Source organism: Elephas maximus, chromosome 3, assembly GCF_024166365.1.
Source record: "Elephas maximus indicus isolate mEleMax1 chromosome 3, mEleMax1 primary haplotype, whole genome shotgun sequence".
Lineage (NCBI taxonomy): Eukaryota > Metazoa > Chordata > Mammalia > Proboscidea > Elephantidae > Elephas > Elephas maximus.
The window spans coordinates 110,327,717-110,341,062 of NC_064821.1; the positions used below are offsets into that span (position 1 = coordinate 110,327,717).

At 40.1% G+C, this 13,346-nt stretch overlaps 1 protein-coding gene across 3 annotated transcripts in view; it reads left to right on the plus strand.

Moving 5' to 3' along the window:
• CACHD1 (cache domain containing 1) overlaps positions 1–13,346 on the plus strand; it is a 295,097-nt gene that overhangs the window by 219,690 nt on the left and 62,061 nt on the right. For all 3 annotated transcript variants that reach the window (XM_049879478.1, XM_049879479.1, XM_049879480.1), the window contains one exon: positions 5,331–5,480. In XM_049879478.1, coding sequence (XP_049735435.1) covers positions 5,331–5,480 — 150 coding nt within the window. The remainder of the gene's footprint in view (positions 1–5,330; positions 5,481–13,346) is intronic.

The window sequence follows — 13,346 nt, forward strand, 5'->3', positions numbered from 1 at the left end:
GTAAATGTGAGCTGGGGATAAGGTAATGGGGATTGTTTGGGGAGCATAGGAAGGTAGAGAGCATGTGCTCAGTTAAACACTGAGTAGTTGGTCTTCTGCTTCTGCCTCTTATTGCCGAGTAGGAGTACCTTCCCAGTGTTGCCAGATCTGTTTTAAGAGAAGCAAGAAATCTGGATTTTTATGGGAAATCTCCTCATTTTCAAATGTTGACATTTGTTCCTGCATTGAAACAGTGAATAAAACCAAAAACCAAACCCTGTGCCATTTAGTAGATTCCAATTTATATAGACCTTATAGGACAGAGTAGAGCTGCCCCATAGGGTTTCCAGTGAGCAGCTGGTGGATTCAAACTGCTGACGTTTTGGTTACCAGCCGAGCTCTTAACTACTGCGCCACCAGGGCTCCAAAACAGTAAATAGAGACCTCATTAATCCTCTTTCCCAAACCTTCCTGCCACTTAGTAGAAGGCTGCTTTGATGGGAGGTAGTTCTCCTCTGGAATCTTTTTTTTCTTCTTAATACTGGCTGACAAAAACATGGCAAGAACAGTGACTGCCACAGGCTTGAACACAGTTTGATGGCTTTGTTTAAATCCTCAGGGGGACCTTTTTTTAGGATATTTCTGTGGCTAAGACTCAGCCCACAGGCCTCTGGTTAACAGCTTCTACTGACAGTTCAGAGAAAAAGAACCCAAATTAGGTTGTATAAAGAAGTATTTGAGGAATTAGTGGTGTCCAGTTCATGAAGGAGAGGTTTCAGGATGTTCTCAAGCAATGTAGTATAGTGGTTAAGTGTATGGGTTTTGAATTTCAACCAACACGGGCTCAAATTCCTACTCTGAAATTTTTCTAACCTTGTGAACTTACATAAATCATTTGACTTCTCCAGACCTGGTTTCCTCATCTGTAAACCGAGTGTGATAATAAGAACCAAGACTCCATGTCTGGCACATCATAAATATTCAATAAATATTAGCTGTGGTAATTATGATGTTCTGTTTCTTACAGGACTTCTAGCTCCGGGTAAACTAAAGCAGATACCCCAGACTTCTTTGGTTGACCCCAAGCCCCTAAATGCTAAAGAATCACTAGTAGCTTTGTCTACCGCATAATGAGCAGTCTATATAATCCTCCTAGAAGCTCAGACTGTACATTACTGCTGCTGTTCATTCCACAGACATTTATTGAGCAGCTATTAAGTGCCTGGCACTGTTACAGACGCCTGGAATGGGGCTATTCTAATGAATAAAACCTACCCTGTAGGGCTATTGTACACATTATTCTGTGACTGAAAATAAAATGTCTGCCCCACATTAATAGCCGTGTAGACAGAAGCTACAGGTCATAAAATCACATTAGCTTTGCACAATCCCACGATAGAGCTACAACTAATACATGTCATCAACATCTGTTTTTTCTGGGTTTGTCTTTTGCGGTGATTGGTTACTGAATTGTTTTATAGCAGAAGGAATTGGTTAGGAGTGGGAATCCAGTGGCACAGGCAGAGCCCAAATTTGAGTTATTCTTCTTCTCCCTTTGATATTGACCCAAAATACGCTAATGGCTTAGTTGGACCTCCCAAATGGAGAGTCTTGCATTTTCTCCACTTGTATGCACATCTTTGCTCTGTCCCAAGCCCTGTGATGACTCATCCTTGAAATTATTCGTCGCAATGTTTTCAATTCTTTTAACTGGCTAAGTAGGGAGGGGGTGACCTGATAAATAGAAAAACAAATCAGACCAAATTTGGCAGGCCTGCTGTCTAAGAATGGAAAAGTGACTTTGCATGTGGGTAGAGTGGGAGTGGAGTCAGGTGCTGGGCAGGGATGGTGAGGAGGCTTACAGTGTGTCATATTGTTGGATGGAAAGAAAATGGGCTCGTTTGCTAAAGGAGCCTGTGGACTGCAGGCTTTCTCGCTCCCAAACGCAGGCATGTGCACTGAATCTACTCTCAGTGATGGTGTATTTCATCTAGAATCATAAGCCTAAGTGAGAAAACTCAAAGCTTACTTTTAGATCAGTCAAAAAGTGTGGCCACGTGATAACCTTTGCAGTGGGGAGAACCCAGCCCTGGCAGCGCAGTGGTTAAGCATTTAGTTTCTAACCGAGAGGTCAGTAGTTCAAACGTACTAGCCATTCCTTGAGAGAGTGATGTTGGCAGTCTGCTTCTATAAAGGTTTACAGCCTTGGACACCCTATGGGGCAGTTCTACTCTGTCCTGCAGGGTCTCTATGAGTCGGAATCGATTTGACAGCAGTGGGTTTGTTTTTTTGGTTTGGTTCCCTTACACTATAGATAGGCCTTATGGTATATCTGTTTTTTCCCCCACTATCAACTCAGCAGCAATGAGTTTTTTTAAGGAGTCAAGTGATTTTTTTTTTTTTTTTAGTCTAAAGTTTAAATGAGACTTTTGGAGTCCTAATGAAATAATTTACAAGAGTGTATTTACAATACTGAAAAAAAAAATGACATCTAGTGTAAGATAGGAATATTCCTAAGCTTATGGGTTTTTTTTTTTTTTTTATGGGGTTGTTTTGTTTTCTTTGCATCAGCATCCAGTTTTTAAGCTCTGATGATTAATTATTGCCATTTAGATTTGTAGTTAATAGTCATTTGGTGAATTATTCAAGCATCAAAATAAGCTTTGAAGCTTGCTTGGTTACTAAGTCTTAACAGTAACTAAGAGAAACTTTGAATGCATTTACTTCTTTGAGACAAATATTATTTTTATTAAACTCCATTCAGTTGTCTGTAACATTGACATAACAAATTAATTACAGGCAATCCCCGGGTTACGAACATCCAACTTACGTACAATCCGTGATTGCAAACCAACCCCCATAAAGCCTGTTATAGTAAGAATTTGAGGTACATACAATGGTTCATAATAACAAACAGGTGCTACTTTGTAATATGCATCAAAACATTATCATTATTACTGTATTATTATGTTAAAGATGTTTTAGTGCATCTAGAAGTGTTTCTTTAATGGTTTTTATGCATGGAAAGGTGTACTATATACTAAGACAAACATTTGACTAACTGACATTAGATAGAAACCGTGCCTAACTGTTCTGACGTATGTAGAAATTTGACTTAAAGACAGTTTGAAGAACGTAACTTGTTTGTATTGCAGGGACTGCCTAGTAAAGAATACATCAAATTCTAAAATGGAAATTTACAAACTGATAGAAATTCAAGCATTGTATCTTCATTATTGTTAGGGTAATTTTTTAAAGGATAGGTGTATTATTATCTATGGCTGTGTAACAAATTACCCCCGAAACTTAGTGCCTTAAAACAGCAAAGAAGTTATTATCTCACAATCCTTGTAGATCAACATAGTGGAGTGCCTTAAAGTCTCTTGTGAGGTTGCATTCACACTGTTGGCCAGCGCTACCATCATCTCAGAGTTTGACCAGGGTGAATCCACTTCTAGCCTCACTCACATGGTGACTGGCAGGCTTAGATCTGAGAGCCTTAGTTCCTCGCATCTCCGTAGGACAGCTCACAACATGGTAGCTGGTCTTCCTCAGAGTGAAATAGCCTTCAAGGAGGAAGCCAGAGTCTTTCGGTAACCTGGTGTTGGTCTTGACATCCCATCACCTCTGCAGCATTCTAGTCACTAGAAATGGGTCCTAAATTCAGCCCACATCATGGGGAGACAACTGCAAAAGAAATGAACTCCTGGAAGTAGGATCACTGGGAGGCTAACTCGGAGGTGGCCTACCATAGTAATTATAGAGCTTATGTATCTCTCACAGAATATGTCACCACTTTTATTTTTTGATAGGTCCACTTGGCAGAAATTACTTTACGGTGAGCTAAAAATACTTCTCAGTTACTCCACCCACTGGCTGTATTTAGAGAGTGGTTTTAATCTTGAGTCATAGGTGCTACTTCAGACCAATAGGAGGGTTTTTTTTTGTGTTTGTGTGTGTGTCTGTTGAAGTTTCTTCTTTTCTCTTTTACCCTCCATTTGCCAATCACTCCTTTGCTTAAGCTCTTTGCCTAAATTAACTGATGAGGATAAGCCCTCACAACGACCCTATTAAGTAAATACGATCATTTTCTCCATTTTATAGATAAGGAAATTTAGATGTAGAGAAGTTAAGTAATTTGCCTACATTACCCAGACACAGCTTGTAAGTAGCAGAGCTGGGACATAGCGAACTGGCTCCAATGTCCGTGTTCTTGTTACTCATCTATACCAATTAGTTTTAAAAAATGAAAATGTATCTAGAGATTTATAGCATAGGAGCAAGTGTCTCCTTACATATCTCAAAAGTACCTGGAACAACCACATTTTAAACCTCCAAAAACCCTAAATCCATTGCTGTTTAGTCAATTCCAACTCATAGCAAGCCTATAGGACAAAGTAGAACTGCTCACATAGGGTTTCCAAGTCTCCCCCAAAATGTATGTCCTTAGTGATTATCCTGAGTCACTGAGTATCTTCGTTTCTTAGTGCTGCTGTAACAGAAATACCACAAGTGGGTGGCTTTAACAAACAGAAATTTATTTTCTCACAGTTTAGCATTCTTGAAGTCCAAATTCAGGGTGCTAGCTCTAGGGGAGGGTTCTCTCTCTGTCGGCTTTTGGCAAAAATTCTTGTCTCTGCTTCTCTAGCATGCCTCAGTTCCTTGGTAATCTCCCTGTGCCATCTTTCTTTCCCCATTTGTGCTTGCTTATTTAGAGTCTCTATGAATTGGAATCGACTTGACAGCAATGTCTGGTTTTGGTTTTGTCTGTCTATGCACACTTTATATCAAAAGTGATTAGATTTAGGACACACCCTACTGGTATGGCTTCATTAAGATGACAAAGAAAATTCTATTTTCAAAGTTATCTACAAGTATAGGGGTCAGGACTCCAACACATATTTTCGGGGGACACAGTTCAGTCTGTAACACTGAGGAAAGGTTAATCATATTCTGAACCCTCCGTTTCAGAAAGCAGTAAAGATTCCCATTTAGAATTGTTAAATTACCACAACTGTGGGTACCTATAGGGTCGCCATGAGTTGGAATCAACTCAACGGCACTGGGTTTGTGGGTACCTAGAGGAAATCATCTTCTTTTATCTGGTTAATTTATTAAGAGCATAGCGTTACCTGGGATGGGATGAGTGAGGCCTCATTGTCTACAAAGGGCAGATGGAAGAGAAGCAGAGGCAGAGAGATGAAAGCCACAGCATCGACTAGGAAGGAGTAGAAACAGTGGGCGAAGCAGGTCCTCAAGGTGGAAAAGTCCAGGGGAAATGAAAAAGAAACTGAACTGCCTCCCTTAGCCAGAATCCAAAGGTAACATTCCATTTGTATGTTTTTGTTTAGGTACAGACATGGTCATAATTTACCTGTCAGCTGGTATTACATCAAAGGACTCTTCAGAGGAAGATAAAAAGGCTACCCTCCGTGTCATCAATGAAGAAAATAGCTTTTTAAACAACTCTGTAATGATTCTCACCTATGCCCTCATGAACGGTAGGTAGTGTTTAGAGATTTTTCTTTCAGATGACAGGTTTCCTGTAGGTGTGTGATGCTTTTTTGTAACAAAGAACTTTAAGGATGTGCTTTGATGAAGTGTACAGAGAGAGGCAACCAAGCCAGCTCCTTCCCATGTGTCTGTTTCTGTAGCTGCTGTTCAAATTCAAGGCATGTATTCAGATGTCCCTTTCCCTTCAGCTCTCTCTCCAACCAATTGCTTGTTTCTAAACCTTCTCCAGTGAAAGCAACACCATTCCTCCTCAAGCTGCCCCATTCCCGGCATACTAGACCACATGATTGTCTCTTCAAAATGGCCAGTACCACTTCTTTTCAGCTCACTGATGACTAGGATATCATTGTCTATGCATGCATTCTATTTCATTTTTGACGACTCCCGATTTTCCTAGAATCATACTGCGCACATTCCATGTTCCAATTATTGATGGATGTTTGCAGCTGTTTCTTCTTATTTTGAGTCATGCCACATCAGTAAATGAAGGCCCCAAAAGCTTGACTCCATCCGTGTCATTTCGGGATCTATCCTGAAGTACAGTGCTGTCAGTCATAGGATAATTTCCATACACCTATAAGGAAGATCAGTTAATATGAATGTTATTCAAATTTACGTACCATCCACTAAAGCCAAAGACAAAGAAATTGAAGATTTTTACCAGCTTTTGCAGTCTAAAATTGATCAAACATGTAATCAGGATGCACTCATAAGTACTGATAATTGGAATGTGAAAGTTGGAAACAAGAAGAAGGATCAGTAGTTGGAAAATATAGCCTTGATGAAAGAAATGATGCCAGAGAGCCCATGATAGAATTTTGCAAGACCAACAACTTCTTTGTTGCAAATACCTTTTTTCATCAACATAAACGGCGACTATACACATGGACCTCTGCAGATGGAATACACAGGAATCAAATCGACTACATCTGTGGAAAGAGGCAATGGAAAAGCTCAATATCCTCAGTCAGAGCAAGGCCCAGGGGCTGACTGCAGAACAGACCATCAGTTGCTCATATGCAAGTTTAAGTTAAAACTGAAGAAAATTAGAACAAGTCCATGAGAGCCAGAGGATGTCCTTGAGTATATCCCATCTGAATTTAGAGATCATCTCAAGAATAGATTTGACACATTGAACAGTAATGACCAAAGACCAGACAAGTTGTGGAATGACATCAAGGACAATCATCCATGAAGAAAGCAAAAGGTCATTAAAAAGACAGGACAGGAAAAGACCAAAATGGATGTCAGAAGAGACTCTGAAACTTGCTCTTGAATGTGGAGTAGCTAAAGCAAAAGGAAAAAAATGATGAAGTAAAAGAGCTGAACACAAGATTTCAAAGGGTGGCTCGAGAAGACAAAGTATTATAATGACACGTGCAAAAAGGACCCAGAAAGCATCAAAAGAAAATGGAAGGAATACACAGTCGTTATACCGAAAAGAATTGGTCGACATTCAGCCATTTCAAGAGGTAGCATACAATCAGGAACTGATGATACTGAAGGAAGAAGCCCAAGCTGCTCTGAAGGCACTGGCAAAAAACAAGGCTCCAGGAATTGACGAAATATCAACTGAGATGTTCCAACAAACGGATGGAGCCCTGGAAGTGCTCACTTGTCTATACCAAGAAATTTGGAAGACAGCTTCCTGGCCAACTGACTGGAAGAGATCCATACTTATGCCTGTTCCCAAGAAAGGTGATTCAACTGAATGCAGAAATTATCAAACAATATCATTAATATCACACACAAGCAAAATTTTGCTGAAGATCATTCAAAAACAACTGCAGCAGTATATCTACAAGAAACTGCTGGAAATTCAGGCCAGATTCAGAAGAGGACGTGGAGCGAGGGATATCATTGCTGATGTCAGATGGATCCTGGCTGAAACCAGAGAATACCAGAAGGATATTTACCTGTGTTTTATTGACTATGCAAAGGCATTCAACTGTGTGGTCATAACAAATAACAGATAACATTGTGAAGAATGAGAATTCCAGAACACTTAATTGTGCTCATGACAAACCTGTACATAGATTAAGAGACAGTTGTTCAGAGAGAACAAGGTGATACTGCATAGTTAAAGTCAGGAAAGGTGTGCATCAGCGTTGTATCCTTTCACCGTACCTATTTATTCTGTATGCTTAGCAAATTATCAGAGAAGCTGGACCATATAAACAAAAACAGGGCATCAGGATTGGTGGAAAACTCATTAACAACCTGCATTATGCAGATAACTTGCTTGCTGAAAGTGAAGAGGACTTGAAGCACTTACTGATGAAGATCAAAGACAACAGCCTTTGGTATGGATTGCACCTCAAAATAAAGAAAAAAATCCTCACAACTGGACCCATAAACAATGTCATGATAAATGGAGAAAAGATTGAAGTTGTCAAGGATTTAATTTTACTTGGATCCACAATCAACAGCCATGGAAGCAGCAATCAAGAAATCAAAAGACTCATTGCATTGGGCAAATCTACTGCAAAATACCTATTTGAAGTGTTGAAAAGGAAAGCTATTGCCTTGAAGACTAAGGTGTGCCTGACCCAAGCCATGGTATTTTCAGTCATATCATATGAGTGCAAAAGAACTGATGCCTTTGAATTGTGGTCTTGGTGAAGAATATTGAATATACCATGGACTGAGAAAAGAACGAACAAATCTGTTCTTGGAAGAAGTACAACCAGAATGCTCCTTGGAAGCAAGGATGGCGAGACTACACTTTACATACTTTGGACATGTTGTTGGAAGAGATCAGTTGCTGGAGAAGGACATTATGCTTGATAAAGTACAGGGTCAACAAAAAATAGGAAGACCCTCAATGAGATGGACTGACACAGTGGCTGCAACAATGGGCTCAAGCATAACAGTGATTGTGGGCATGGTGCAGGGCCGTGCAATGTTTCATTCTGTTGTACATAGGGTAGCTATGAGTCGGAACTGCCTCTACAGCACCTAACAACTAAAACAACATCACTGGAGGCGGGGCCAAGATGGCGGACTAGGTAGACGCTACCCCAGATCCCTCTTGCAACAAAGACTCGGAAAAACAAGTGAATCATCACATACATAACAATCTATGAACCCTGAACAACAAACACAGATTTAGAGACGGAAAACGAACAAATACGGGGAAGCAGCAACTGTTTTCGGAGCCTGGAGCCAGTGTCCCAGTCAGGTAACCTTGGCACCGGGCATCTGGGCCCAGGGGAGCTGAACTCATAAATCTTGTGACGGCGCAAATGAGGGGCGCAGCCCTACCCCCCTGAACTGAACCCAGGAGGGGACCCAGCCAGTCTGCGCGGGTGGCTTGGCGACGCGGCTGGTGGGAGAACTCCCCAGGAGGCAGTGACTGGTTTTGGAGCCGGGAGTGCTGCGTCCCAGCTGGGGAACCCTGGCACCGGGCATTTGACTGGGCGCTGTCATGGCACAAGCACGGGGCGCAGCCCTACTCCCCTGAACTAACCACGGGAGGGGGCCCAGCCCGTCTGCGGAGGCGGTGCGGCGACGCGGCTGGTGGGACGAGAAATCCCCGGGAGGCAGCGACTGATTTTGGAGCCGGGAGTACAGCATCCCAGCAGGGGAACCTTGATGCTAGACTTTGTACTGGCAGCGGAGGATCTGACCGCGGCTTCAGCGGGCCAGACCCCCGGGGGCAATCTCCACACAGCCAACACACATAGGTGACACGCCCCTCGGGAATCTCAGATATAATAGTCATTCCAAGCAAGACAAGCAACTCTGGCTATGTTCCGAGGTGCTACTCTCCTATCTCTCTGATCCCTCCCCCACCCTCCCCAGTCGCCTTCATTAACATTGGAATTTCCTGAGCCAGAGGGAGAACAGCTCCGGCTCCACGGCAGCTTTGCTTTTCCCCCTTTTTTCTTTTGGTCTTTTCCTAACCCACTCTTCCGGCCTGAGAGAAGGAACCACAAAAAACCCAGGGACCAAAAATCCATCCCTAATTGGACTAAAAACACAGAACCAGCTACAGCCAAGCATATATGATCCAAATCTCGGACTTTCATCCTTACAGGGAACGAGGTGGCGGTTATAATCCAAAGGCAGTTCTGATAGGGATCTGACTGCATTTTTTTTTTAGCGGATTTTCTGGAAAAACAAGTTTCCCAGTGATGGCTCAAAGACAGCAGTCGATACCAAACGACATAAAGAAGCAGACCATGACAGCTTCTACAACCCCCCAAACAAAAGAATCAAAATCTTTCCCAAATGAAGATACAATCCTGGAATTATCAGATACAGAATATAAAAAACTAATTTACAGAATGCTTCAAGACACCAGAAACGAATAAGGCAAACTGCAGAAAAAGCCAAGGAACACACTGATAAAACTGTTGAAGAACTCAAAAAGATTATTCAAGAACATAGTGGAAAAATTAATAAGTTGCAAGAATCCATAGAGAGCCAGCATGTAGAAATCCAAAAGATTAACAATAAAATTACAGAATTAGACAAAGCAATAGGAAGTCAGAGGAGCAGACTCGAGCAATTAGAATGTAGACTGGGAAATCTGGAGGACCAGGGAATTAACACCAACATAGCTGAAAAAAAAAACAGATAAAAGAATTAAAAAAAAATGAAGAAACCCTAAGAACCATGTGGGACTCTATCAAGAAGGATAACTTGCGTGTGATTGGAGTCCCAGAACAGGGAGGGAGGACAGAAAACACAGAGAAAATAGTTGAAGATCTCCTGACAGAAAACTTTCCTGACATCATGAGAGACAAAAGGATATCTATCCAAGACGCTCAACGAACCCCATTTAAGATTGATCCAAAAAGAAAAACACCAAGACATATTATCATCAAACTTGCCAAAACCAAAGATAAAGAGAAAATTTTAAAAGCAGCCAGGGAGAAAAGAAAGGTCACCTTCAAGGGAGAATCAATAAGAATAAGTTCAGACTACTCAGCAGAAACCATGCAGGCAAGAAGGGAATGGGACGACATATACAGAGCACTGAAGGAGAAAAACTGCCAGCCAAGGATCATATATCCAGCAAAACTCTCTCTGAAATATGAAGGAGAAATTAAGATATTTACAGATAAACACAAGTTTAGAGAATTTGCAAAAACCAAACCAAAGCTACAAGAAATACTAAATGGTATTGTTTGGTCAGAAAACCAATAATATCAGGTACCAGCACAACACGAGGTCACAAAACAGAACATCCTGATATCAACTCAAATAGGGAAATCACAAAAACAAATTAAGATTAATTAAAAAAAAAAATGCTCATAACAGGGAATCACTGAAGTCAAAATGTAAAAGATCACAATAATCAAAAAGAGGGACTAAATACAGGTGGCATAGAACTGCCATATGGAGAGTGATACAAGGTGATATAGAACATTACAAGTTAGGTTTTTCTTAGAAAAATAGGGGTAAATGTTAAGGTAACCACAAAGAAGTATAACAACTCCATAACTCAAGATAAAAGCCAAGAAAAATGTAACAACTCAACAAACATAAAGTCAAACACTAAGAAATTGAGGATCTCACAATTTACTAAGAAAAACGTCTCAGCACAAAAACGTATGTGGAAAAATGAAATTGTCAACAACACACATAAAAAGGCATCAAAATGACACAACACTAAACACTTATTTATCTATAATTACGCTGAATTTAAATGGACTAAATGCACCAATAAAGAGACAGAGAGTCTCAGACTGGATAAAGAAACACGATCCATCTATATGCTGCCTACAAGAGACACACCTTAGACTTAGAGACACAAACAAACTAAAACTCAAAGGATGGAACAAAATATATCAAGCAAAAAAGAAGAGGAGTAGCGATATTAATTTCTGACAAAATAGACTTTAGACTTAAATACACCACAAAGGATAAAGAAGGACACTATCCAATGATAAAAGGGACAATTGATCAGGAAGACATAACCATATTAAATATTTATGCACCCAATGACAGGGCTGCAAGATACATAAATCAAATTTTAACAGAACTGAAAAGTGAGATAGACACCTCCACAATTATAGTAGGAGACATCAACACACCACTTTTGGAGAAGGACAGGACATCCAGTAAGAAGCTCAATAGAGACACGGAAGACCTACTTACAACAATCAACCAACTTGACCTCATTGACTTATACAGAACTCTCCACCCAACTGCTGCAAAGTATACTTTTTTTTCTAGCGCACATGGAACATTCTCTAGAATAGACCACATATTAGGTCATAAAACAAACCTTTCCAGAATCCAAAACGTCGAAATATTACAAAGCATCTTCTCAGACCACAAGGCAATAAACGTAGAACTCAATAACAGAAAAACTAGGGAAAAGAAATCAAATACTTGGAAACTGAACAATACCCTCCTGAAAAAAGACTGGGTTATAGAAGACATCAAGGAGGGAATAAGGAAATTCATAGAATGCAACGAGAATGAAAATACTTCCTATCAAAACCTCTGGGCCACACAGCAAAAGCAGTGCTCAGAGGCCGATTTATATCGATAAATGCACACATACAAAAAGAAGAAAGAGCCCAAATCAGAGAACTGTCGCTACAACTTGAACAAATAGAAAGTGAGCAACAAAAGAATCCATCAGACACCAGAAGAAAACAAATAATAAAAATTAGAGCTGAACTAAATGAATTAGAGAACAGAAAACAATTGAAAGAATTAACAAAGCCAAAAGCTGGTTCTTTGAAAAAATTAACAAAATTGATAAGCCATTGGCTAGACTGACTAAAGAAATACAGGAAAGGAAACAAATAACCCGAATAAGAAACGAGAAGGGCCACATCACAACAGACCCAACTGAAATTAAAAGAATCATATCAGATTATTACGAAACATTGTACTCTAACAAATTTGCAAACCTAGAAGAAATGGATGAATTCCTGGAAAAACACTACCTACCTAAACTAACACATTCAGAAGTAGAACAACTAAATAGACCCATAACAAAAAAAGAGATTGAAACGGTAATCAAAAAACTGCCCCCCAAAAAAAGCCCTGGCCCGGACAGCTTCACTGCAGAGTTCTACCAAACTTTCAGAGAAGAGTTAACACCACTACTACTAAAGGTATTTCAAAGCATAGAAAATGACGGAATACTACCCAACTCATTCAATGAAGCCACCATCTCCCTGATACCAAAATCAGGTAAAGACATTACAAAAAAAGAAAATTACAGACCTATATCCCTCATGAACATAGATGCAAAAATCCTCAACAAAATTCTAGCCAATAGAATTCAACAACATATCAAAAAAATAATTCACCACGATTAAGTGGGATTTATACCAGGTATGCAAGGCTGGTTTAATATCAGAAAAACCATGTAATCCACCTCATAAATAAAACAAAAGACAAAAACCACATGATCTTATCAATTGATGCAGAAAAGGCATTTGAAAAAGTCTAACACCCATTTATGATAAAAACTCTCACCAAAATAGGAATTGAAGGAAAATTCCTCGACATAATAAAGGGCATCTATGCAAAGCCAACAGCCAACATCATTCCAAATGGAGAGAACCTGAAAGCATTTCCCTTGAGAACGGGAACCAGACAAGGATGCCCTTTATCACCGCTCTTATTCAACATCGTGCTAGAAGTCCTAGCCAGGGCAATTAGGCTAGACAAAGAAATAAAGGGCGTCCAGATTGGCAAGGAGGAAGTAAAATTATCTCTATTTGCAGATGACATGATCTTATACACAGAAAACCCTAAGGAATCCTCCAGAAAACTACTGAAACTAATAGAAGAGTTTGGCAGAGTCTCAGGTTATAAGATAAACATACAAAAATCACTTGGATTCCTCTACATCAACAAAAAGAACGTCGAAGAGGAAA